The sequence below is a fragment of the Fukomys damarensis genome, unplaced genomic scaffold, assembly GCF_012274545.1.
Source record: "Fukomys damarensis isolate Sample0158 unplaced genomic scaffold, DMR_v1.0_HiC HiC_scaffold_9, whole genome shotgun sequence".
Lineage (NCBI taxonomy): Eukaryota > Metazoa > Chordata > Mammalia > Rodentia > Bathyergidae > Fukomys > Fukomys damarensis.
The window spans coordinates 28113371-28140673 of record NW_022900921.1 but is presented as its reverse complement, the minus strand read 5'-3'; the positions used below and the strand labels follow the sequence as shown (position 1 = coordinate 28140673).

At 39.3% G+C, this 27303-nt stretch overlaps 1 protein-coding gene across 4 annotated transcripts in view; it reads right to left on the bottom strand.

Annotated features, from left to right (window-relative positions):
- Nsd1 (nuclear receptor binding SET domain protein 1) overlaps nucleotides 1–27303 on the bottom strand; it is a 141287-nt gene that overhangs the window by 94408 nt on the left and 19576 nt on the right. For all 4 annotated transcript variants that reach the window (XM_010622071.3, XM_010622072.3, XM_010622070.3 and 1 more), the window contains exon 3: nucleotides 9001–9136. In XM_010622071.3, coding sequence (XP_010620373.1) covers nucleotides 9001–9136 — 136 coding nt within the window. The remainder of the gene's footprint in view (nucleotides 1–9000; nucleotides 9137–27303) is intronic.

Below are 27303 nucleotides of genomic sequence, written 5' to 3'. Positions count from 1 at the left end.
AAAAAAAAAAAAAAAGAAGGAAGAGAGAAGAGGAGAAAATAGCTACATGTAAATTAAGCAGCTGTGCTACATTTTGGAAGCTGGAAAATATGATAAGTAAGGACCAAGAATGCCAAATCCTAAGTCATCAGGGAACAAAGCCAAAAACCGACCATATCTAGACCACAGCATCCTCAAAAGACTCAGAAACTGGCAAAACTTGATAGCTGTGGGGTTTGGGATGATAAGGCATGGATAGTTTAAAGCTGACCAAGTAGCTTGGCTATCTAAATTTCTTCGTCTACTCCAAACTACTGGATCATTGTCTTGCCCTCCCCAGCAGAAACTTAAAAGAGATTTTTCCAGTAGAGCAAATTAAAAAAAGGTCTCTAGACTAAGCAACACCAAGCACAGTGTAGAAGTATAACTGTACATGAAAGAATGAATGAACTGAGTTCTAAAACAACTCAGCCATTTCCTCAGTTCTGGCCCAGAACACTGAAAGCAAAATTCTTACTACTCCCTAAGGCAGAACAATAAAAATTCTTCCTGGGTTCACCAATCCAACAAAGAAAAAAAAAAAAAATTAGAATAAATAGAGCCAGGGCTTTAAGTCAGTGCAACAACACTTGCCTTGCAAGTGCAAGTTTCCAAGTTCGATCACCAGTACAAAAAGAATTAGAATAGACAATGTACAAAGAAAATTTTATAAAAGCTATCAATAGTATCCTCATAAAGGATATTACACTGATAAATGAAATTCATAAAGCAAAAAGGAATTTTTCAAAATTAAAAACACAAAATGTAAAACTCAGAAAAGGGTTTGAAGACAAAACTGACAAACTTTCTAATAATGTAGAGCAAATATACACCAAAGAAGATGAAAAGTTACAAAGTTCAGTACAAGCAGGTCACCATCTGGAGGTGAGTTTATAAAGAGAAAATCAAGTGTAGTCAACAAAATAACTCAAGAAACTGTCCCAGACTAAAGGAAACTAAATGTGTAGATCAAAAGGGCCCACTAAGTATCAAGTACAATGAATGAAAACAAACGCATATGAAGGGACAGCTTCTGAGCTATAGGGACCAACAGAAGAGATTGTAGGCTTGGGGGCAAGGCAAAAGTCACATAAAAAACATCAGGAATAACCTAAAACAAGCATGGTGACACACACCTGCAATCCAAGTACCGTACTCATGACACTAACACAGGAGGATCACATGTTTGAGGCCAGCCTGATTTCAAAGCATGTTCAAGCAAGAAGCAAGACTGACCAGAACTACATGGTAAGACTGTCTCCAAAAACAAAACAAAACAAAATTAGGAGGCCGGGGATGCTGTGCCTGCTTGGCAAGTGCAACGTGCTCAGTTCAATTTCTGGTATCCCCCACCACCAATCAGGAATCAGAACAATCTCAGGAAACTCTGGAAGATAGAAGGGAGCAAGGCTTTCAAAATTTTAAGCAAAAATTATGTCCAATTTGATATCAGCCAAATTATCAAATAGTAACAAAACAGATATTAAGCCAGGCGTGGTAGCGCACGCCTGTAATCCCAGCACTTGCACTTGGGAGGCTGAGACAGGAGGATTGCTGTGAGTTCAAGAACAGCCTGGGCTACATAGTGAGTTCCAGGTCAGTCTCAACTATGTAGTGAGACCCTGTCTAAAAAAAACAGGAAAAAAAAAAGAAAGAAAGAAAAATAATAAAGATATGTTCAAATAATGCAAGGTTTCAAATATTTCATTTCTCAACAAAGTATTGATTTGCTCTACATTCAAAATGAGTACCACAAAACTTTTTTTTTGAGACAGGATCTCCCTGTGTAGTTCAGAATGGCCTTGCACTCACTATGCAGCCCATGTTAGCCTCGAACTCAAGGCAATCCACCTGCCTCAGCCTCCCAAGTGTTAGGACTATAGGCATGTACTACCATGCCTGGTTAAGAATCCTTTTGTTTTGAGACAGGGTCTTACTATGTAGTTGAGACTGACCTGGAACTTACTATGTAGCCAAGGCTGGTCTCGGACTCACAGCAATCTTCCTGCCTCAGCCTCCTGGAGTACTGAGATTACAAGCATGTGTCACCACGCCCAGCTGGCTGAGGATCTTATATGAGAGATGTGAAATGAATTGAGAGGTGACAGTTGTTCACTAGACATTGAAGATAGCTAGTATAAACTGGAAGAGTGTCTAAGGCTCTGGGGTAAAACATCCTCGTGATGATGAAAATAAATCATCAGATATGTCGAATTATGTGGAAAATATAAACAACTAGCACTGTTTTGCTCTGCATTAGTAATAAATACATAGGATACTAAAAGCCCTCCTGCCCTACCCCCACTCCACCCATACACAGATAATGTAAGAAAAAAAGAAAAGGTATTTGTGCACAAGTAAACATAGGACACTACAAGGCTCTACTACATGCTTTCATATACTGCTTTTTGTTTGTTTGTTTTTGGTACTGGGGATTGAACTCAGGTCCTTGCACTTACAAGGCAGGCCACCAAAACGCTGAGCTAAATCCCCAGCCCCTCATATACTGTTAATGCACATACTAAATTCCTAACCAAAATGATCATAAGGAACACAGATGGAGCTGAGGTGGGAGGTGAAACTCAATGTAGAAACTAAAAATGATTAGCCCACAAATTCTAGGATAAAAAGTAGTAATAATCCAAAGGAATGGAATTCTGAGACTCAGAAGCAAGCACTGTTAAGATTCAGCTAAAAAAACAAGGGGTAGTTGGGCCAGGGATCAGTGGTGCCACTGTCTGCCTTGCAAGCACAAGTTCCTGAGTTCAATCCCTGGTACCAGAACAAAAACAAAATCAAGGGATAGTGGCACACACCTGTAATCCCAGCATTGGGGCCCTAAATTAGCAGAACCATGGGTTCAAAGACATTCAGGGCTACAAGGCAAGTTCAAGAACAGGTTGACAATATAGTGAGTTCTCTTTCCAAAGGGTGGGGGTAAAACAAAGATCTAGATAAAAGGGAAGGAATGCAGAAACAGAAGACTGTTTTTGTAACAAGATTTATAGATTAACTACTTGACATTTTAAATTAAATATACTATATTGGATAAAATAATGAGACAGCAGGGATAGAGCTGAGGCTTAGTGGTGTGTCTGCCTAACAGGAGCAAGGCCCTGGATTTAAGTCCAACAAAGGAAAGGAGAGAGGAAGGCAGGTGTTCTCTAACATTTTTTTTGCTTGTGTGAGGATCTACACAGAGGGAGTAACAGTGTGTTTTGAGAAAGGGTCTCTCAACTTCAAACTCATGATACTCCTGCTTCTGCCTCCTGAGTGCTGGGAATACAGGCATGTACCACCACACCCAGGCCTCTATCACCATTTGAAATATCTGATTTAACTAAGATATGACAGTCTCTTTTTTTTCTTTAAGATATAACATTTCTTTTCCAGTACTGGAGATCAAACTCAGCTTGGGAAGCAGGCACAATGCCACTGAGCTAAATCCCGGCCTCCCAAGATATAACAGTTTTAACAACATGAATAATCAAATAATCACGGTAATATGACTAGTACAATATAAGTTTTATTTTTATACTGATATCAACTAACAATTGGTACAGAGTAGTTAATACCTGAATTTAGGTATATATGAGTGTTCATTTTACTATTCTACTTTCTTGGAGGTTTGAGAGAAATTACATAGCTATGAACGAGTCAAACACTGGTCACAGTTTCAAAGTGGTAGGAAGCAGGATTACTTTTACAGTAATCATCCAACATTCCTACGGACCACCAGACAGTGGCAATGGCAAAACTGGTGGTTCCACTGGATATGGTGGTACACACCTATAATCCCAACAACTGGGACTGAAGGAGGAGGATCACTGCAAGTTCCAGACCAGCCTGGGCTACATAGCATGACCTTGTCTCAAAAAAAACAAAAAACTAGTAGTTCCATTGGGTATTTACTATAAAGAAGATGAACCAGGCATAGTGGTACATGCCTGCAATCCTAGCACTCAGGAGGCTAAGGTAAAATCATCTCAAATTTTAGGCAAGCCTGGACTATATAATTAAACTCTATCTCAAAAACAAAAGAAAACTAGAGCCATGAGTGGTGGTGCACACCTGGAATCCCAGTACTCAGGGAGGCTGAAGCAGGAGGTTTGAGCCCTCGCCTAGGCAATTTAGCAAGAACCTTGCTCAAACTAAAAAAATCTAAAAGGCTTGGGATATACAGTATGAAAGCCCTGGGTTCAATCTACAGTGTGTGGTGGGGAAGTATAACCTTTTACAGCCCCACAAAACATGATATCTCTCTGCCAACTATGTATGGCACTTGCTCTCTGGTGTGACCCATATTGTTGATTTAAAACAATCAGGCCAGGGCTGGGAGTTTGGCTCAGTGGTTCTGATGCCTGCCTCGTAAGCGCTAAGGGCCTGAGTTCGATCCCTAGAACCAAGAAAAACAAAACAAACAAACAAACAAACAAAAAAAGACAACCAGGCCAAAAACTGTAATCCCAGCTCTCAGGAAGCTTAGGCAAGAGATTCACCACACTAAACCTACAATCAACAACCTTTCCCATGCCTAACATTCATTCTAAAAAATGCTGTTCCTCCTATTAAGGCCAAATCCACATGTTGGTATGAATTCCTTCCACTTCTTTCCTTCTCAGGATTCCTATGTAATGATCCCCTCTCGGATCCCTTCTGTCTTCAACCTCAATCTACCTTCAAATAGTACTTCTAATCCACATTAATTCCATCTTTTTTTCTTTGAGACAGGATCTTGTTATGTAGTCCAGGATGGCCTCAAATTTGTGGCAATCCTTCTGAGCCTCAGCCTCCTGAGAGCTAGGAATACAGGCATATATGCTTCCATTCCTGACATTAATTCCATCTTTAAAACTTTCTTGGGCCGGAGATTTAATTCAGTGGTGCCACCGCCTGTCTCGCAAGCTCAAGGACCAGAGTTTGATCCCCAGTAGCCAAAAAAACAAAACAAAACAAAAAAAACAAACCTTTTTCTGGACCCCATACTTCTCTAATGGTTGCAATCTCCCCCTGCTTCTCTCTCCACCTCCTCAAAGCAGTCCAACTTAGTATCTGTCATAATCAAATCACCAGAAAGTGTACGGATTACCACCTTATAATTAATAGACATTTTATTTGACCTCTAAACAATACTAAACCAACCTGAGTTTGGTCTAGTCTCTGGATTTCCACTACAATCTCTTAAGTATCTTTCATGTCTTTTGCATGCTCAATCACCTCCATATACCCCTTTTTTTTTTTTGCCCATTACTTGATCCCAATTTCAAATGTTGGCCACCACCTTTTTTCTCACTGCATATTTTATCCCACAGCAATCTTATCAAAGCTGTGCCATGACTCCAACTAATAGGAACAAGCTTGTGGGACTTAAATTACAGATGTTCCAGTGTTTTCTCAATAAATGATAACTCTAATCGTTCAGTGATAAAGGTAAAAATTTAGAATCCTTTCTGAAATATAGAAAATTGAGAGCTAGAAACCCTGGGACTTTGTTCTCCTTTATTCCCTGATACCCAATACATTATTGAGTCAGATTTTACCTACAAAATAGTTCTTTTGTTATTCACAACTTTCATCTCACCAAAATCACTACAATGATTTTTCAATTATCTCTCTTATGTGTGCCCTCTCCAATCTATTTTCCACACTGCCATCAAAACGAACTTTTTAAAAATAAAGATCAGACCAAATTAACCCCTGCTAGCTGGATGTGGTGGCACACACCTGTAATCCCAGCACTTGGGAGGCTGAGGCAGGAGGATTGCTGAGTTCGAGACCAGCCTGGGCTACATGGTGAATTACAGGTCAGTCTCAACTACATAGTAAGACCGTCTTTTAAAAAAACAAACAAAAAAAAAACCACAAAAAACTCTGCTCATAGTCCTTTAATATCCCACTGTTGTTAGTTAAAATTCCAAATTTTAAAAAAGTATAAAGGTAGCTGGGCATAGTGGCATACAACTATAATCCTAGCATCCTGGCAGTTTGAGGTAGGAGGATTCTAAGTTTGAGCCCAGCCTGGACAATTCAGCAAGACCTAGTCTCACAATAAAATTTAAAAAGGACTGGGGATGTAGCTCAGTTCAATGGCCCTTGGTTCTATTGCTAATACTGGGGAGTTGGGGGAAGAGAAGAGAGAATGAGTGAGGAGATCTTATACACATTCGTGATTCAGCCCATACCTACTTCCTAGCTTCATAATGTACTACCCTCTGTTACAGAAGCTATCTTTCCCTATTTGCCCTAGTTAACTCTAATGTAGCCTTTAAAGTCCCAGATTGAAGATAACATTACCATGATTGCCTAGCATATGTGGTCCTCGGTACAATCCCCAGTACTACACACAGACACTATACACAGATACACACAAAGCCAGTTGTGATGGCAGACGCCTATAATCTCAGCACTCAAGAGGCTGCAAGGCAGGAGGATTGTGTATTCAAGACCACACTGGGTTACACAGGGAATTGAACACCATCCTAGACTACAAACACACACAAACATACACACACACACACACACACACACACAGCAACTTTACTAGTAAAGCTGCCCCAAAACACCTCTACACAAAAATTCTAGGTTAAGTGCAACTGATCTTTTTCTAACCACATATTTAAAAAAAAATTTTTTTTTAATTTTTTTTTGGACAGGCTTCTCAATTACCTATGACTTACTAGCTGATGACTTGTCTCTTTCATTGGACTCTAATTTCCCATGAAGGGAAGAGGCATTGGTTTTTTGGCTCATTATTTTATCCCAGCACACAACCTAGACAATGTACACAGTATTTTAACTAATACTATGAACCCAACTAGTATAACATCATTACAATGACTAAGAAACAAGGAGTTTCATAGGGATAGAGAGGTTAGAAAAGGATTTTAAAAGTTTTTCTGTGAATAGAATTTAAATGTCCATACAGACCACAGAGGATAAAGTGACAGATTCTTTTGCTTCTTCACATTTTTAATAGTATACGTTTATGGTACATAATGAAAACACTTATCCTGGGAGTTGGTACATGTATTTATTGCATCTTGATCTGTTTTTGTTTTTGTTTTTCTTTTTTGGTACCAGGGATCAAATTCAGGACCTTGTGCTTGTGAGGCAGGTGGCAGCACCACTGAGCTAAATCCGTGGCCCTTGATCTGTTTTATTACTTGCTTTTCCTCTCCTCCTCCCTCCCATCTTGCCTTCCCATCTCTTTTTGCTCCATACCCTTCTCTTCTCCACAAAGTCTATCTCCTTTCTTCCTATCATCTATTTTTCTCCTAAACTATTTATACTTTAGGTTTTTCATTTAAGAGGAACCATGGGCCAGGATGTGACTCAGTGGCACTGCACCTGCCTGGCATGTATAAGGTCCCGAGTTCAATTCTCAGTGCTCCCCACCCAAATAAGAGAAACCATATGATATTTAACCTTTGGTGTCATTTATTTCAGTTAGCATTATGGTCTCAAGGTAAATCAACTTTTGTACAAATAATTCAAATTTATCCTTCTTTGTGGCTGAATAGTACTCCCTTGTGTATACATGCTGCATTTCCTTATCCATTCATCTGCTGATAATTAAATGGACTACTTTCAAGATTTAGCTATTCTAAGTTGTGCTGTTATAAACCTGGGTATGCACATATCACTGTAATTATGTCTTTATCTCTTTCAGGAAGACACTCAGATCTGGGGACTTAGCTCAGTGGTGCCGCTGCCTGCCTCACAAGCGCAGGGTCCAGAGTTCATCCCCAATAATACCCAACAAAAGAAAACAAAAAAGGAAGACAATCAGAAGAGATGTAGTTAGGTCAAATGAAATCTCTCTCTCTTTAGTTTTCTGAGGCATCTCCATGCTGACTTATTTCCACAGTGGTTGTGCTAGTTTACATTCCCAACGACAAAGTAGAAGGGTTTTTATCCCCTCACAACCTCATCAGCACTTCCTGTTTCGTGAATCCTTAATAAGCATTCTCTCTGGAATAAGACAAAATCTGAGTTTTGGGGTTTCTCTGGTTGTTTTTCAGTTTTTTGAGGATCAGTTAACGAGTTCAGGCTGGCCATCAACTTCACTATGTAGCCCAGGTTGATCCCCATGGTGATCCTCCTACCTCAGCTTCCCTAGTGCTGGGATTACAGGTGTGTACCACTATGCCCAGCTCATAACACATCTGAATTCTTTTTTCATCCCTTTATCCTTTCCTCTCTCTCCCTTCTCATATTTGGGCTTTTAAATTATCAAAAATGACATAAATCTGAAAACTTTAGTAGAAACCCAAAATTAAAATGAAAAGTGAAGCTAGGCATGGTGGCGCACGCCTGTAATCCCAGCACTTGGGAGGCTGAGGCAGGAGGATCGCTGTGAGTTTGAGACCAGCCTGGGCTACAGAGTGAGTTCCAGATCAGTCTCAACTACATAGTGAGACCCTGTCTCAAAAAAACAAAAAAAAAAATAAATAAATAAATGAAAAGTGATTACAGTCAATATAAAAGTAGGGTAAGGCCAAGCATGGTGGTGCACACCTATAATTCCAGCACTTGGGAGGATCACCTCAAGTTGGAGGGTAGCCTAGGATACATAGTAAGTTCAAAGCTAACCTGGACCACCCAACGAGACTCAGTCTCCAAAGACAAAAAAGATGTAATCTAACATCTTCCTGGTGTTTATACACAAAAATCACTGAAAACTTTTTCATTCTGTTTGTGGCAGGGTCTGGCTATGAAGCCCAGTCTGGCCTTGAACTCACTGCCATCTTCCTGCCTCAGCCTCCCTAGTGCTGGGAATACAGGGATGTGTCATCATGCCTGGCAGAAAATTCTTAAATCATGCAATAAAACAAATTTTTAAGAAGATAAAATCTTAACAATCATTCAAAGGAATAAATGGATTATTGCTCAGGATAACAAAAACTAGGTTATACTAAAGACAAATACAAATTTATGATTTCAAACCATATGTTATCATGTACAATCAACTACAAATATTACCTTTCATTTTTGAATGTGTGTTAATCAAAGGATCAGAACAAATCCTGCAGGGCCACCATGGGCGTCTCTTGAATTTTGCCCAAATGAGATCTCCAACTTCATACTTGAGTGGTGCAGACTTTTTCTTGGGTTGACACTATAGATGGACAAAACAAAGGATGACAGTAAGAATCAAAACCCAGCATTATCATCTGCCCATCCTTCTGAAAAAGCATTGCATAAAATATTCAAGATGAAAACACCTCAGTCAAATAATAATTTCTTTTCTTTTTGTACTGGGGATCGAACTCTGGTCCTTGCGTTTGCGAGGCAGGTGGCGGAACCACTGAACTAAATCCCCATTCCCAAGTAATAATTTCAAAATAAGTACAAGTAAATTACTGTTTTAATTGTTCTAGTCTTTTATATGCTAGGTGTCCTCAATTTATATTTGTTTTATATAATTAGTCTATCTGCAATATGAAAGTAAAATTGAGGGATTTGAGGTGATTTATGTTTGGATTTTGGGGGTCAGGGTGCTGAGTGAGACTCATTATATAGCCCAGCTGGCCTCACAGCTCAAACTCCCAAATGCTGGGATTATAGGCATCGTCCACCACTCCTGCTTGTCTGGATTTTTGTTTGTTTGAGATGGGGTCTCACTATGTAGTTGAGACTGACCTGGACTTATGTAGCTCAGGCTGGTCTTGAACTCACAGCAATCCTCCTGCCTCAGCCTCCAGAGTGCTGGGATTAAAGGCATGCGCCACCACACCCAGCTTAAATTCTTTATATATTCTAGATAATAGACTTTGTCTCAGGAACAGCTGATAAAATTTTTTTCCAATATTGTGGGTTATCTCTTCGTGCTATTGGTGGTTTCTCTTGCTGTGCAGATTTTTAAAAGGAAGAGATCCCAAGAACTGGGATTTAGCTCAGTGGTTCTGCTGTATGCCTTGCAAGCACAAGGACTAGAGTTTGATCCCTGGTACCAAAAAAAGAAGAAGAAGGAAGAAGGAAGAAAGAAGACGAAAGAGATCCCGCTTGTTGACTGTTTGTGCTAGTTCAACTGAAAGTCCACTGGTGTAACCACTGTTGAAATCAGTATGGAGATACCTCAAAGAACTAGGATTAGGGGTCCCATTTGATCCCTAGTAGACATCTTCCCAAAAGAATTAAAAGAATCATACCACAATGATATGTACAACCATGTTCATAGCGGCACAGTTTGTAATAGATAAAACATGGAAACAGTCCAATTGCCCATCAACCAGAGACTGTATAGACAATGGCGGTTTTTTAATAAAATGGAGTAGTACACAGCCATAAAGAATGAGAAATTAGAGATATTTATAGCTAAATGGATGCACACTAAAGTGATACTCAAGTGAAATAGAACAAGTGTTAATACCATAGTTTCTGTGGTGTGAGAAAATGAAAGTGTAAAAAAAAAATCTAAAGGTATAACAGATGATGTGAAATAAAATGAAAGGGTCCAAAGGGGAAGGGGAGGGGTTGAGGAAAGTAAAGAAGGGAATGGAATATGAGAAAAGGAAAAACTGGAAACAAAGTCTTTGTAAATAGGGTTAGAGGGGTTGAAAAGAGGCAGGGCAATGGGGGAAAAATAAGAACCAAGATATATTATGTGAAGGAACAAATATGCCAGGTACCATAAAAAAATAAAATAAAAATACTGTGGGGCCAATGATTTAGTTCAGTGGCACCAGAGCTTACCTGGCAAGCAGAAAGTCTTCAGTTTGATCCCCAGTACCAAAAAAAAAAAACCTGTGACTAGCCAGACATAGTGGCACATGCCTGTAATCCCAGCACTCAGGATGTTGAGGCAGGAGAATTGCCATGAGTTCAAGGCCACCCTAGGCTACACAGTGAGTACAAGGCCAGCCTCTATTACATAGGGCTATCCCAAAAAATAAAAGCCTGTAGGGCTGGGGATTTAGCTCAGTGACATCATACCTGCCCCGAAAGTGCAAGACCCTGAGTTCAATCCCTGGTACCAAAAACAAAACAAAACAAAAAAACTGTGGCTGGGGCCAGGGATTTAGTTCAGTGACACCATGCATGCCATACAAGTGCAAGGTCGTGAGTTTGATCCCTGGTACAAAAAAAAAAAAAAACCGACCGCAGCTGGGCATGGTGGCACATGCCTACTGCAGACAAGAGGACTGAAAACATGAGCCCCAGCCTGGGCAACTTAGCAATGTAGTAGACCTTGTCTCAAAATTAAAAAAAAAAAATTTTTTTTTTTTTTTAATTTTAAAAAGGGGGCTGCACTGAGATTTAGCTCAGTCCAAAGGCACTGAATTTACTGGGTGGATATGGGACACAACGGACCAAAACAATTAAAAAATGTTTAAAAATCCTAAATTGATTTTTTTTTGTAAACATACAGTAAACATTTTTTTAAAAAAAAATACAGTAACTGCCAAGGCACGATGGTACACATGCCTATAGTCCTAGCACTCGGGAGGCTAAGGAGGATCACTGAGTTCAAGGCCAGCCTGGGCTACACGGTGAGACCCTATCTCAATAAACAAATAAAGAGGGGCCGGGGATTTAGCTCAGTGGTTCCGTTGCCTGCCTCACAAGTGCAAGATACCAAGTTTGATTCCCAGTACCAAAAAAAAAAATCTAGGCATAATTAATCTCAGACATGGTATTAGATCTGTCTTATAAAAGTACTGCGAAGAGCCGGGCGTGGTGGCGCACGCCCGAAATCCCAGCACTGGGAGGCTGAGGCATGAGGATGGCTGTGAGTTGAGACTAGTCTGGGCTACATAGTAGTTCCAGGACAGTCTCCACTACATAGTGAGACCCTGTCTCAAAAAACCAAAAAAAAAAAAAAAAAAGTACTACAAAGAGATTGCACTGTATTATCAGAGCTATAAAACATGTAGTTAGTAGGAAAAAAAACTTATGTGGTAGCAGATCAAGACAGAAGGATACAACCAGGGAGAGTAGTAATGTATCCTGTCTTCTGACTTAATCAGGATACCTTAAACAAACGAGTTAATTCAGCTTCAGTTTGCTAAGCCATAAAATCAGAAAATTTTTTCTATAAGCCACCAAAACGAGGACAAATAATTCCACTTCTGATATTTTAACTCAAAGGGAATAATTCAGAACAAATAGTAGAAAATGATAGCACAGCAGTTTTTATTTTGCAATAATGGGAGATTGAGCCCAAGGCCTCACACATACTAGGAAAGTACTCTGCCATATCCCTGGCCATCTCTCCCTTTTTCTTATAGTTTGTTTTTTAGACAGTGTCTTGCTAAATCATCCAGGCTGGCCTCCAATTTGTAATCTCCTAGTGGTTGGGATTATAAAGTTTAGGTGGTGCATTTATGACAACAGATAACATTCAGCAGGCATGGTGGTATGCTACATATCCCTGTAATAGTAATACCAACCACAGGAATGTTCTCTGTAATAAAAATTTTAAAAATCTAAAAAGCCAGATGTGGTGGCACATTCCTGTAATCCCAGAACTCTGGGTGAGGCAAGAAGATGGCATGTTCAAGTCCAGCTTGGGCAATTCAGCAACTTAGAAGGACCCTATCAAAAATTAAAAAGGAACGGGGCCCTGGGGTTGTAGCCCTGGGTTCAATCACCAGTAGATCCCAAACCAAAAAAAAAAAACCTTGAGCAAATTCATTCTGGCATTGATCAGTTTTATTCTGCAGTCTTCCTGATCATAAGCATTTAAGAACCTACTACCCCCATCTAGCAATTCTTACTTATCACTGTATTATCATACAACTGTTGGGTATGGCCTGGAGTTTATTCTTCCTTTGACCTCTACTTTACATTGAACAGTACCTTGGATGAATTTATTTCTGTGTACTACAAGAAGCACATCTGGCTAGGGATTTAGCTCAGTGATTTGGCCACCTGCCTGACAAGTGAAAGGTCCCGAGTTCAATCCCCAGTACCAAAAAAAAAAAAAAAAAAAAAAAAAAAAAGAAGCATATTAATGGTTGTAAAGCCTGGCTGCACAATGGAATCAACTGAGTTTTATAAATAACGAATGTAACAGATGTCAATTCTCCCACTCACTTAGAAAACTGAAGATTGAGTCAGTACATGTAGGATGGGGCTTTTGGTAACTAATTTGTCAAAAGGTCCATGGATGCTTCTGATAAAAAGTCAAGGCTGAAAACAAACTGCATCATATACTTGTTAATATGTAGTCAAATTACAATCCTGCATTTACAGCGTCTAGGGAGAGGAAGATAAGACACAACAATCTAAGAGGCAGGACCCTCACCCATGTAACTGGTAAACTGAATATATATAGAATATGGAAAAAAAAAAAAAGTATACATGGGCTGGGGATGTAACTCAGTGGTGCTGTGCCTGCCTGGCAAGTGCAAGGTCCTGAGTTCAATTCCCAGTACGGGGTCGGGGAGAGAAAGAAAAAAAAAATCAAAGTATTAAAACAAAATGGGACAGGGGTAATGCACTGTATTAAATATGTACGGTCATATCTACGTGGGTTTGATTACAGAAACTAATATTCTCTAAATGAAAAAAAAAAAGAATAAGACTACAAGAACAAGAAGAAATTTAAATATGTTCAAGGACCAGTTTCATCTTCAGAATTAAGGATTATTTTAATCTTACATCATTGCCTTTTCTCTTTTACTTTCCTTTTTAGATTTATTTTAGGATTCCCTATTTTTAATGTTCATACAGAGATTTCTTTAACTGAAATACCGAATAGTTTCTCTGGTGTGAAAAACTATAATAGTACACAGGATCCTAATAAGATAATTAATAATGTGAAATAGGAAGTAAAGGGCTAAAGGTGTGGGGAAAGTGGGAAGGGTGGGGGAAAGGTAATAAGGGAGAGGAAAAAAAATATTAGAAATTGAAAAAATAGAAATAAAGTGATTGTAAATGGGGAGGGGAGGAAGGGTTGAAGGGAGGGCAGGGACGAGGGGAAAAAATGAGAATCAAGATCTATCATGTAAAGGTACAGGATTCCAATAATGAATGTAACTGTATTATATACCTAGATTGTACCAATAAACTCAACAAAAAGAAAAAAAATGGGTACACACTTCAGCAGTTAACTCATAAATTTCTAGAAACTAATGGCCACCACTTTGACTACCTCTTATAACTGTAGAAGCCAAAAATAACATATTAATCTCATAATTTCTCTATAAATTTAGTATTGAAGTATTTACACAAGATTTTCTTTTCTTTTTTTGTACTGGGGATTGAACTCAGGACCTTGCACTTATGACACAGGCGACAGAACGACTGAGCTAAATCCCCAGCAACATTTTCTTTTCTTGATGCATACATCTTTGGAGGTAGATTCTGTAAATATTTCAATGTTGTTTAATTCACATGGTGAAAAATATAAACAAATGTGTATTAGGCACCTAAATACCAGAAACTACCAAGAATATTCATAGACAATAAAGCAGGTATAGGCACAGGATGCAAAGCTCCTAATTGGAAAATGATCTAGCGAAATACCAAACCAAGCTGCCAGTTCAATTAATATGGATACCAAATAAGAACTGTCAGTTCAATTAATGCCTGTGTTCTTTCCACTAGATCACAATAAAGACAAGCACAGCATGGTGACACACATCTGTAGTCCCAGCACTAGGGAGACTGAGGTAAGAGGATTGCCATGACTTCAAAGCCAACCTGGGCTACACAGTGAGTTCAAAGCCAGGCTAAACTACAAAGTGAGACCCTGTCTCAAAAAAACCAAACCAAAACAAAACAAAAAGATTTCATCTAAAGCTATAAAAAACAATAAATGAGCTGGGCACGGTGATACATGCCTGTAATCCCAGGCATGTAGGAGGCTACCACAGAAGGTATACAAGATCAACTCCCACCTGAGCACTTAGCAGGATCCTGTGTCAAATTCAAACTAAGGTGGAAAGGGAGTGCAGGCCAGTGTGAAGATCCTGAGCTCAATATTCAATATCACAATAAATAAATGAGTGGGCCTGGTGGCACTCTCCTGTTCTCCCAGCACTCGGGAGGCTGAGGCAGGAGGATCGCTGTAAGTTCCAGACCAGCCTGGGCTACATAATGAGCTCCAGGTCAGTCTCAACTACATAGTGAGACCCTGTCTCAAAAAAACAAAATAAATAAATAAATAAAGCAGTATGGGAACCCAATAAATGATAGCTGTTCGCAAGGAAAATTTCTATATGACTGAGAGGGGCAGCACATGCCCCTAATCCCAGCTATTTGGGGGCCGAGACAGAAGAATCACAAATTCCAGCTAGGGATTTAGTTCAGTGGTTCTGTCACCTGCCTTGCAAACAAAGGTCCTGAGTTTGATTCCTGATACAAAACAAAACAAAACAAAACACAAATTCCAGTCCAGTCTGAGGGATCTAGAGAGACCCTGTCTCAAAACAAATGCAGAAAGAACTGAAATACAGCTCAGTGGTAGAGTTCTTGCCTGGCATGTGGCAGAACCTGGATTCAATCACAGTATCCAGAAAAAAAAATTCTGTATATATTAAACTTTCAACATATATCATATGGATAGAGATGAAAATATTCATAACACTGAATCGGTGAATAACTTCAAGGGTGGTGATGCAGAAATCAAAGGATTTGATAATAGGATTCTAAGCACTGTATTATGATTCCATGAAAAGTTAAAATTTTCTGAACTGTAAAAAAACCACCATGAAAAACTGGGCATGGTGATTCACACCTGTAATTGAAGTTCCTAAGGAAGTTTAGGTGGGAAGATGACAAGCTCAAAGCGAGCCCGAGCAATTTAGCAAGATTTTCTTAAAACAAGGGTAAACCTGAGACTGGTGGCACATGCCTGTAACCCTAGCACCAAGGCGGCTGAGGCAGGCTACACAGTAAGTTCAAGGCTATCTGGAACTATATAGTGAGACCTTGTCTCAAAAAACAAAAAAGGTGAGCCCTGGAATCAAAGGGCTCTGTGTACCAAATTACTGTGAGGCCCTTGGTTCAAAGCCTGGTACAAAATATATAAATAAATAAATACAGTGAGCCTATGTCTTTTTAAAAAAGAAAAAGAGGCAATTCTTTATATACAAATATAGAACAATCTAATATAGTATGATCCACCAAATAGAATAGACAGGAAAGAATAAGATACAGAACTGGTGCTTTTTTTTTTTTTAATTGCACCCTATAATTCCAGCTACACAAGAGACTAAAGGTAATGGGATCCCAAGTTTAAGGAGAACCTGGGCAACTCAGATCTTGACTCAAAATTTTAAAAAGGGCTGGGAATGTAGCACAGTAGTTAAGCACCTGCCTAGCAAGCCCCTGTAACACTGCCACTCAGGAGAGGTACAGGGCAGGATTTTTATTTTTTATTTTTTTATATTTTTTGAGACAGGGTCTCTCTCCGTAGTTGAGACTGACCTGGAACTCACTATATAGCCCAGCCTGGTCTCAAACTCACAGCGATTCTCCTGCCTCAGCTTCCCAAGTGCTGGGATTACAGGTGTGCGCCACCATGCCTGGCAGTATTTTTTTAATCTACTTTTTTTTTCATGATGAGCAAGAGTGCCGAGATCAATGAACTACCCAAATACCAAGAAAGTAGGCTTCCGAATCTTGTGAAGTCCATTCCACAAGAGCAAGTTCTACATGTGCCACTTATAACTGAAGCCTTTTTCTATGAGATGATTTAGAGACTTTAAAAAATAAACCCTTTTAGGGGCCGGGGATTTAGTTCAGTGGTGCCGACACCTGCCTTGAAAGGACAAGGTCCAGAGTTTAATCCCCGGTACCAAAAAATAAAATAAATAAAAAATAAACCCTTCTAAAGGAGCCCTGAGCCTGAGGAGTAGAAAACATGAGTCTTCTTCCCAAGCTAAAAAAAAAAAAAATTATGGACGTTATCACTGAAATTAAATAGTGGCAGACATGTCCATGGATTATAGGGATTAATCTCCCTTTATGAATCTTGTGATGAATATGTGAAGATGGCAACAGTGGGCAACATAATATTAGAATAGTGGAACTACAAGGAACAGTATGATCAAGTTGGAAGTCTTGGAACATGTTTATATTACTGCTCAGCTGGGCAAGGTGGCCCACACCTGTAATCCCAGCACTCGAGAGGCTAAGGCAGGAGGATCACTGCAAGTTCGAGATCAGCCTGGGCTACACAGTGAGTTTCAAGTCAGTCTCCACTACATAGTGAGATTCTGTCTCAAAAAAAAAAAATAAAAATAATAATAATAAATACATAAATTACTGTTCAGTACAGAAATTCATTCCCCTGTCCAAAACCCTAGTTTGACTATGAAAATTGGATGATACACATTCCTTCTGTTTTGGTTTGGTTTTCTTGCTATGTAGTGCAGGTTGACACTCTGGCCTCAGCCTTCTAGTGCTAGGGACTATAGGTGTACGCCACCAATCCTGGCTAATTAATTTTCATATTAAATTTGTTAAACTTTTATAATGATTTTTAAAAATCCCTTTAAAGAATGTGTTATAAATTTAATAAATGCAATTTTTTGCATTAACAGAAAAGCAAAAAATAAATAAAAATGAATCTAAAATCATAATAAAATATTTGTTTTAAAAGTATCTTGGGCTGGGTATTTAGCTCAGTGGTTCTGCTGCCTGCCTTGCAAGTGCAAGGACACAAGTTCAATCCCTGGTACCAAAAAATAGATAGATAGATAGATAGATAGATAGATAGATAGATAGATAGATAGATAAAAATAAAGGCATTTTGAAACCAAGCCTAATGACAAACTCCTATAGTTCCGGTTACTTGGGGAGGCTGAGGCAGGAGGATCACTGTTGGAGGGTAGCCTGGGCAATTTAGCAAGACTCTCAAGATAAGAAGGACCATAAGTTTGAGTTCAACCTAGGCAATTCAACAAGTTCCTGACCACTGCCTCCCCAAGAAAAGAAAGGAAAAGGGGACTTAGGATGTAGCTCAGTCCCAAAGCCTTGAGTTCAACCCCCAACACAGGCCGGGGAAAAAAGAACAATATTGAGAAAGTCAATCAGAGCAGAGAGGAAAATCTTAGGATTGGTTGGTGTGAAGTTCTTCTCACCCACCTGGGTAGAAACACACAATCTAACATTAAACTAAAAACAAGAGAGAACCAGGTATGGTAGAACATGCTTATTAATCCTAGCATTTGGGAACCTGAAGCAGAAAAATTACTGCAAGTTTGAGGCCAACCTGGACTACGTAGCAAGACAATGTCTAAAATAGAAAAGGGAGGGGAGGGCTGAACCCTCAGGATGCCATGCTTCAACAATATAAATTTAGAAACCTTTAAATTTAACAAAACTATATACTAAATCCAGTTAGCACTGCCTAAATTGCCCTTTTAGTACATCTCTCCAACTATCAGCACCATTTTTCCAGCCCCTTATCCTCAAGTTAACTCTTCCTCAACTTTGGATGCAAGGAACCATGTCACTTTCTTTGGGTAGCCTCTCTATCAGACTAGATCAGGTCGCCTCAGAATACACATTTCAAAGTTAACTACACTTCTACGCCATGTCCTCTATTTTTTGAGTTATTTTCATTTTGTTTTTGAGGCACTGGAAACTGAATCCAAGGGCACTCTGCACTAACATACACCCTCAGCCTTTTTTTATTTTCAGACAAGGTCTAAAATGCCCAGGCGGGACTCAAATTTATGATCTTTCTGCCTCAGCCTCTCAAATTCTAGGATTATAGAAGTGCAACACTGTACCAGGCTCACCAGGCTTAGTTTTCTCGGTTTAACTGCAATTACAATCAGGTGCATTAAAATGGTTTCAGGTGCTGGGTGTGCTAGCACACACCTGTAATCCCAGCACTCGGGAGGCTAAGGCAGGAGGATCACTGTGAGTTCAAGACCAGCTTGGGCTACATAGTGAGTTCCAGGTCAGTCTCAACTACATGAGACCCTGTCTCAAACCACCCTCACAAAAAATGGTTTCAGGACCACATATACACATTAAGCTCTTGTCCTATTAAACTAGTGACTTCACAATCACTTTAAGTATGCTATTATCATGTTTACACAATAATAAAACTTGCCTAGTGGAATTTCCCAGGGTGTCTCATGTTAAGTGACACCCAATCGTGTATTAACTTGAAAAATTATTAATGTTTATCTCACTTTACTATAAGATCCTTAATGGTACAAACCATATCTGTTTTCCCATCACTTTATTCCCTGCACTTAGAACACATGACACATTGTAGATGCTCAATATTTGTTGACTGAGTAAATGAATGAATGAGCAATAAAAAACTTAATGATGTCTTGGGTGTACTGGTACACCTGTAGTTCCCCAGCTCCTGAGAAGGATCACTTAAGCCTAGGAATTTGAGAATAGCCTGGGAAAATTAGCAAGGACCTGTCTCAAAAATAAAACAGCCAAGTGTAGTGGTACACACCAGTAACCTCAGCATTCAGGAGGGCAGAAGCAGAATAGCCTTGAGTTTAAAGTCCAGACTGAACTACATAGTGAGACCCTGTCTCAAAAAACCCAATAATAAAAATAATAATGATAAAAATATTGCAAATATAAGCCTATTTTAAGTTTATATGGGTGGTAAAAAAGCATAGAGTACACAAAAGGAAAGCTTGGATTCACAAACTTATAAGGTCTCACACAAATTTAAAGTTACAGCCAATGGGCACCTTGTCCTCCAGTTACAAGTAATCTAGGAATAGTCCAGAAACTTAACTAGATTCCTCCCATAAAAAGATTGAAATGTGCTGGGCATGGTGGCACACACCTGTAATCCCAGCACTCGAGAGGCTGAGGCAGGAGGATCGCTGTGAGTTCGAGACCAGACTGAACTACATAGTGAGTTCCAGGTCAGTCTCAAATACATAGTGAGACCCCGTCTCAAAAACAAAACAAAACAAAAAGATTGAAATGAAAGAGGTATGAAGAACGCTTGAGAAAAGTGAAAAAGTATAGCAGATGCTAAGAGGCTCCTGGTCCAAATCATCAATAAACAGTGGGGGGGGGTAGTGTGCTCTATGGTTTATTTGTATTTCTTAGATTCTCAAAGCTAAATCTTTTAGATAAATCTTTTAGTTATGAAAGTTTTTGGGTTTTTTTTGGTTTTTTTTTTTTTTTTTTGGTAACAGGGATCGAACTTGGGACCATGTGCTTGCAAGGCAGACAGCAGAATCATTGAGCTAAATCCCCAACCAGGATTTATGAAAATTCTGTAACCAAGTTCTTGGTGAAAAATATTACCCTAATAAACGACACAGAAGCAATAAGAACTCTTAAATCTAAGAGTCAAATATGTCTGCTAAACTGATTAGTGACATGCATCTATTTGAAAAGTCAATGTTTTCCAGAGAGCATGCAAAATATCTGATTTTTATAAAGAAAAATCCTGGAGGCAGGGCACATGTAACCTGAGCACTCTAGGAGGCTGAGACATGAGTGAGGAACATTCAGTTCAAGCCCAATTTGGGCAACTAACAAGTTTCAAAAAAAACTAAAGGGGCCCAGAGTGTAGCTCAGTAGGGCTACGCCTGCCTAGCAAGAACAAAGTCCTGAGTTCAATGTCCAATACTACCAAAAAAAAAAAAAAAGGGATGCAGTGCAGAAGGCCTGGGTTCAATCTCCAGTACAGGAAGAAAAAAAAAACAGGGAAAAGGAGGAAAAGAAAGAAATTCTATTAGTTGGGTATTACCTCCATTAATGGTAGAAAAATTCCAAAACAAATTTTGCAGTGGAACACTGTTAATTGATGACTTCAATTCTGGCTGGTCTCTAAAGTCTGGGTACCTACCAAAATGCTTTCCCAAAATTTAGACCTGAGTGCTGGACTAAGTCCTGCAATTAAAAAAATCATGAGGTAGGGCCAGGGATTTAGCTCAGTAGTTCCACTGCCTGCCTTGCAAGCGCAATGACCTGAGTTTGATCCCTGGTACCAAACAAACAAACAAACAAACAATCATGAGGTCACCACTAAAGGCTATTTTGAAATATACAAAATAAAGGGCTGGGGATTTAACACAGTGGTACTGCACCTGCCTTGCAAACACAAGGTCCTGAGTTTGATCCCCAGTACTGAGAAAAAAAATATATGAAAAAAGAAATATACAAAATAAAGCTTTACAAGCTCTTCCACCACAAAATATATCTTAATGGAATGAGTCTTTTGCTAGATTTTAACTGTAGTTAAAAGAAATGAGCGGGGCATGGTGACACACACCTGTAATTCCAGCATTTAGAAGGCTGAAGCAGAAGGATCACACTCAGTTTGAGTCTAGTGTGAGCTACATGACGAAACCCTACCTCAAAAAACAAAAATAAAAGAAAGAAATGACAAGAAACAAGGATGTAGTTTAAGTGAAAAAGAACTTACCTAGGGCCAGGGATTTAGCTCAGTGGTGCTGCTGCCTGCTTTGCAAGCGCAAGGTCCCGAGTTCAATCCCCAATACCAAAAACAGACAGAAAGAACTGACCTAGCAGGCACAATGCCCTGAGTTCATCCCCAAAATCACACAAAAAAAATTTTTTAAAGGCAAAGTTATGACAAAAGACAATTTTAGGTGGAGCAGAGTGGCACACACCTATAAGCCCAGCACTCTAGTAGACAAATGCAAGAGGATCACAAATTCAAACTCACCCTAAGCAATTCAGCAACTTAGTGAGACCTGTCTCAAAATTAAAAATTAAAAAAAAGGCTAGGACTATAGCTCAATGCAAAGGCCCTGGGTTTAATCCCCAGTACTGCAAAAAAATAAATTTTGAAAAGCTGATTTTAAACATTTCTGACAAAGGTGAACTATATATTGGCCATCCAACTGTGAAAATTAATAATGTAATGCTTGGTTTTGTTTTCTGATACTTGGCGTCGAACTCAGGACCTTGAGCTTGAAAGGCAGGCATAGTGCCACTGAGCTAAATTCCTGGCCCTGTTTTGCTGTTTTTTTTTGAGACAGAGTCTCACTATAGTTCAGGCTGGACTTGAACTAACTGTGTAGCTCAGGCTGGCCTCAAACTAGCAGTGATCCTCCTGTATCTATTAGCCTCTCTAGTACTGAGACTGCAGGCGTGTTCCACCCCACCCAGCTAATATTTAGAATTTTAATCTTTCAATTTGAAAACATGCGCATAAAGTCACTGACATGAAAAAGTAAAACATTCTCACATGAATATGGTTATCACAAATATACTTTTTTTTTTTTGGTACCGGGGATAGAACTCGGGTCCTTGCGCTTGTGAGGCAAGCCACCAAACCGCTGAGCTAAATCCCCGGCACACAAATACACTTTTGCTACCAAATGCAGACAGGACCTATATCACTTGCTACTCTGGAGATTTTTATTTTTAAACTTTACCCTGAATGTTATTTTAAATAACATACAAAGTATCACTCTCCAAGGGATTTAAATAATGAACCAGATATTAAAGTGAAAGCTGTAAAACTGGACCTGGACTGGACAAGGTGAATGTTTACATTTTAAAATTTATACTATTGAGACACACTGCCATTAGGGCTGGGGATTTGGCTCAGTGGTTCCACAGCCTGCCTAACAACTGCTAGGCCCTGAGTTCGATCCCCAGTACAAAAAAAAAAAAAAAAAAAAAAAAGACACACTGCCATCAATCCCTCTCCAAACAGCACCTTATACACACACACACTTTGAACACAATTGTTCCTGCTACTTTGTGAAGTAGCTCGGGATGTCCTCTTCTGTCTTTATGAGGTATGATCAAAACTACTATGAATGCAAAAAAAAAAAACTTCTATGAATGCTACTGCTGAGTACCATCCAAGATAAAGGAAGGCTCATGAAAACATTACGGTGGCAGGTCAGGTATTGTGGTACATGCCGGTATCCCAGCACTCAGGAGGATGAGGCAGAAGGATCACCGAGGTCAGCCTGGGCTACATAGTGAGTTCAAGGCCAGTATAAAGTTTATAACAAGACCCTGTCTCATATTCTCATACACACACAGTTCTCATCTACCTTATTCCCAAATCAGCAACCATGAGATTCTTGCTCTTTTCCAACATCAAAATGACCATGAAAGGTAAATTTTTTGAATGGATTCAGGACATGGAGGCAGCCATAACAGCACACTAAAGATACAAAAGAGGACATCAGGGCCAGGGATTTAGCTCAGTGGTTCCGCTGCCTGCCTCTCAAACACAGGTCCTGAGTTCTATCCCTGGTACCAAAAAAAAAAAAAAAAAAGAGGACAACCGACCTGCTTCAGAAAGTGGCAAGAACACTGGGGTGTTCAAAGCAAAGGGGAGTATTCTGAGCAGAATTAATGGCAATGTTTCTTTTACTGTAATAAATGCTTTTTAAATTTTTTAACATTAGCCAGGCATGGTGGCACACTCCTGTAATCCCAGGACTCGGGAGGCTGAGGCAGGAGGAACAGTGTGAGTTCAAGACCAGCCTGGGCTACATAGTGAGTTCCAGGACAGTCTTGACTAGTGAGACCCTATCTCAAAAAAAAAAAAAAAAAAAAAAGTTTAACATTCACTGTTTTGTTTTTTTTGGTACCAGGGATCAAACTCAGGACCTTCCACTTGCAAGGCAGGTGGCGGACCCCTGAGCTAAATCGCTGTTCCACTGTATTTTTTTATTACACCTTGTAGCTCAGTGGTAGGGCACTTGCCTAGCAGCTATGTGGTCTCGGCTTCCATCCCTAGCAGAGGGATAAGGGGAAGAAGAGTAGGGATAGAGGGAGGGAGAAAAGAAAGGAGAAAAGAAAGTATGTGCATAAGGAAGTGAAGAAAAGGAAAAGAAACCTAGCGAGCTAGCTGTAAAGCTATTTACCCTTATAAGAGTAACCTCTAAGAAGCCTTTCAAAATAGTGATTTTTCTAAGGAGATCAAAGAGGATATCAAAAATGGAAAGATATCCCCTGTTCTTGAGTAGGAAAACCAATATAGTGAAAATGGCCATACTTCCAGAATTGTTATACAGATTTAATGCAATGCTGATCAAAATTCTAACAGCGTATCTCACAGAATTATAAAAGGCAATTGTAAAATTCATTTGGAAACAGAAAAGACCTAGAATAGCAAAGGCAATTCTAAGCAACAAAGGCAAGGCAGGGAGCATCTCAATCCCTGACCTGAAATTACACTATAAAGCTACTGTGATAAAATAGCATGACATTTGCAAAAATAGACCTGAGGATCAATGGAACAGATTAGAAGATGTAGAAACAACCCCAGACATATTCAGCCACTTTATCTTTGACAGAATAGCCAAACACCTTCACAGGAAGAAAGAGAGCCTGTTTAATAAATGGTGCTAGAAAAACTAGCTTTCCACATGCCAAAGATTGAAACTAAAGCGATATCATCAGGCACTAACCTAAAATCAAAAGGAATCAAAGATCTATATATTAAGAGAAACACTACAGGCTGGGGATTTAGCTCAGTGACACTGCACCTGCCTCACAAGCGCAAAGTCCTGAGTTCAATCCCAAGTACCAAATAAAAGACAGAGAAAAAACACTAAATCTGCTGAAAGAATAGGCAGAACTCTTGAAGACACTGGTATAGGCAGACTTTATGAACAAAACTCCAATTGCACAGGAACTATCACAAAGAATCAACAACTAGGATCTCATCTTAATAAAAAGCTTTTGCACAGCGTGAGAAACCACCAACAGTGTGAAGAGACAATCCAGTGTGGGAAAAAAATTTTATCGAATATTCATCAAAGGACTACTAGCTAGTATATATAAAGAACTCAAAAAAAAAAAATCAGACTCCCCAAATTTAAAGACCCAATCCAAAAATGGCATCGGAAATGAATAGACACTTCTCTGATGAAGCAAATATATGAAAAATGTTCAACATCATGGGTTATTCTGTGGTGCTGTGCCTGTCTCTCAAGCACAAGTTCCTAAGTTCGATCCCTGGTTGGGGGGGAATCAAGCAATACAAATGCTGGAGGGAGGAGCTGTGGGGAAAAAGGAACCCTTTCCAACTGTTGGTGGGAGTGAAGACTGGTATAACCTCTGTGGAAATCAGTGTGGAGATTCCTCAAAAAACTAAAACTAGGTCTGGGGATTTAGCTCAGTGGTTCCACAGCCTGTCTCGCAAGCACAAGGTCCTGAGTTCAATCCCTGGTACCAAAAAACTGAAAAAAAAACTAAACTAAAACTAGAGGCTCCAATTGACCTAGCTATTCCCCTCAATATCTTCTTGAAATAATTTAAAAGATCATACAACAATATATGCACACCCAGCAGGGCATAGTGGCGCATGCCTATAATCCCAGCACTCAGGAGGCTGAGGCAGGAGGATCACTGTAAGATCGAGACCAGCGTGGGCTACATAGTGAGTTCCAGAGCAGTCTCAACTATGCAGTGAAACCCTGTCTCAAAAAAAACCAAAATAAATAAATAATATATGCACACCCATGTTTATAGCAGCGTAATTTGTTATAGCTAAATCTTGGAAACAGCCCAAATGCCCATCAATGGATGAATGGATAAAGATGTGGCTTTTTTATACAATGGAGAACTACTCTGCCATAAAGAAGGATGAGCTTCAAACATTTATAGGTAAATGGATGCACCTTGAGACCATATTCTTAAGTAAAATAAATCAGGCATGCATGTTTAAATACCGTATTCTCTGATGTGAGAAACCAAAAGTAGAAATAAGGACTAAAATATTTAACAGATATTGGGAAATAAAAAAATGTTCAAATGAGAAGGGGAACAAGGAAGGAGGGAGAGAGAAAGAAAGGGACAAGAAAAAAGGTGAAAATGGAAACAAAACTTTTGTACATAAGGAGAGGAGGGGGCTTGAAGGGAGAGGGAAATGGGAAAAAAAGAGGTGGGAAGTAATCATGCATAGGTGCAAATTCCATATGATGAGTGTTATCATTATGCATGCTTAAAATGTACCAATTTTTTGCTATTAAAAAAACAAAATGGAGGGCCAGGGTTAGCTCATTGGTTCTTCCACCTGCCTCACAAGCACAAGGACCCTAATTCAAACACCAGTACCAAAGGGAAAAAAAAAATGGTGATTTTCTGTAACTTAGATATGCTGCCAAATCTTCTTGCTACTCACCACTTTAATTAGAAAATATTAACCTTCATCATTTTGGCCACATTCACCCAAAGTAATAAAATAATAAAGACTGTAATTTCATGACTTACAAGACAAATAAGTATTTTGTGCCATATGGCTTTGATTATTTATGTAACTTTCTTCAAGTGATTTGTTCATGGGCAAATCCTACTTATTTTCAATTTACATTTCTAAAATACAAATCTCACTTTCCAAGATACAAGAAATGACTTAGGTATTAGTTTATCTCATAGAATATTCCCTCATTTCCCCCTGAAATGGTGCTAGGCCCCAAGATACAAAATAAACACAATCTAGGGCCAGAGAGTTCACTCAATAGTTCTACCACCTGCCTTGCAAGCACAAGGACCCAAGTTTGATCCCTGTACCATAAATATATATATATATTTATTTTCTAAGCCAGAGCCTAAAGTTGTAAATTTAGTAAGGAATACACAACACAAAAATAATCACAACATATTATAAAAAATACCATGACAGCATAGAACTTTTTATCTTCTTTTCCAAAAACCAAAGAGCAGCAAGAAATCCTGACCAAAATGATGACTTAAATAAACAGCCTACCAATAAATATCTTTTCTATTAACTGGAAAAGTTTAGTAGTTATTTCAAAAACCAAATTATAGCCCAGGATTCAATTCAGTGGTTCTGCCGCCTGCCTTGCAAGTACAAGGATCCAAAGTTCAATCTCCAGTACCAAAAAACAACAAAAAAACAAATTACAGCACAGTGTGATGTCATACACATGTAACAACAGCACTGTAGGAGGCTAACTCAGGAGGACTGCAAGTTCAAACTAAGACTGGGCAATTTAGAGGGACTTTGTCTCAAAATAAAACTTTTAAGAAAGGAGCCAGGTATGGTGGCACATGCTTGCAAGCCCACTCTGGGACACTGAGGTGAGAAGATTGCAAGTTTGAGCCCCATATGGACAACTGAGAGACTTAGCAAGACCCTGTCTCAAAAACTTTAAAAAGGGGAGGTTGAGGCAGGAGGACTGTTGTGAGTTGGAGGACAGCTTGGGCTACGTAGTGAGTCCAATCACAGCCTGAACTACATAGTGAGACTCTGACTCCACAAAGAGATACTTAAAAAGGGTTAAGGATGTAGCTCAGTGTAAAAGTTCTGGGTTCAATCCACAATAAAACCAAAACAAAAAGAAAAAGTGGGGAGGGAGAGAGGGAGAGAGGGAGAGAGGGAGAGTGAGAGAGAGAGAGAGAGAGAGAGAGAGAGAGAGAGGG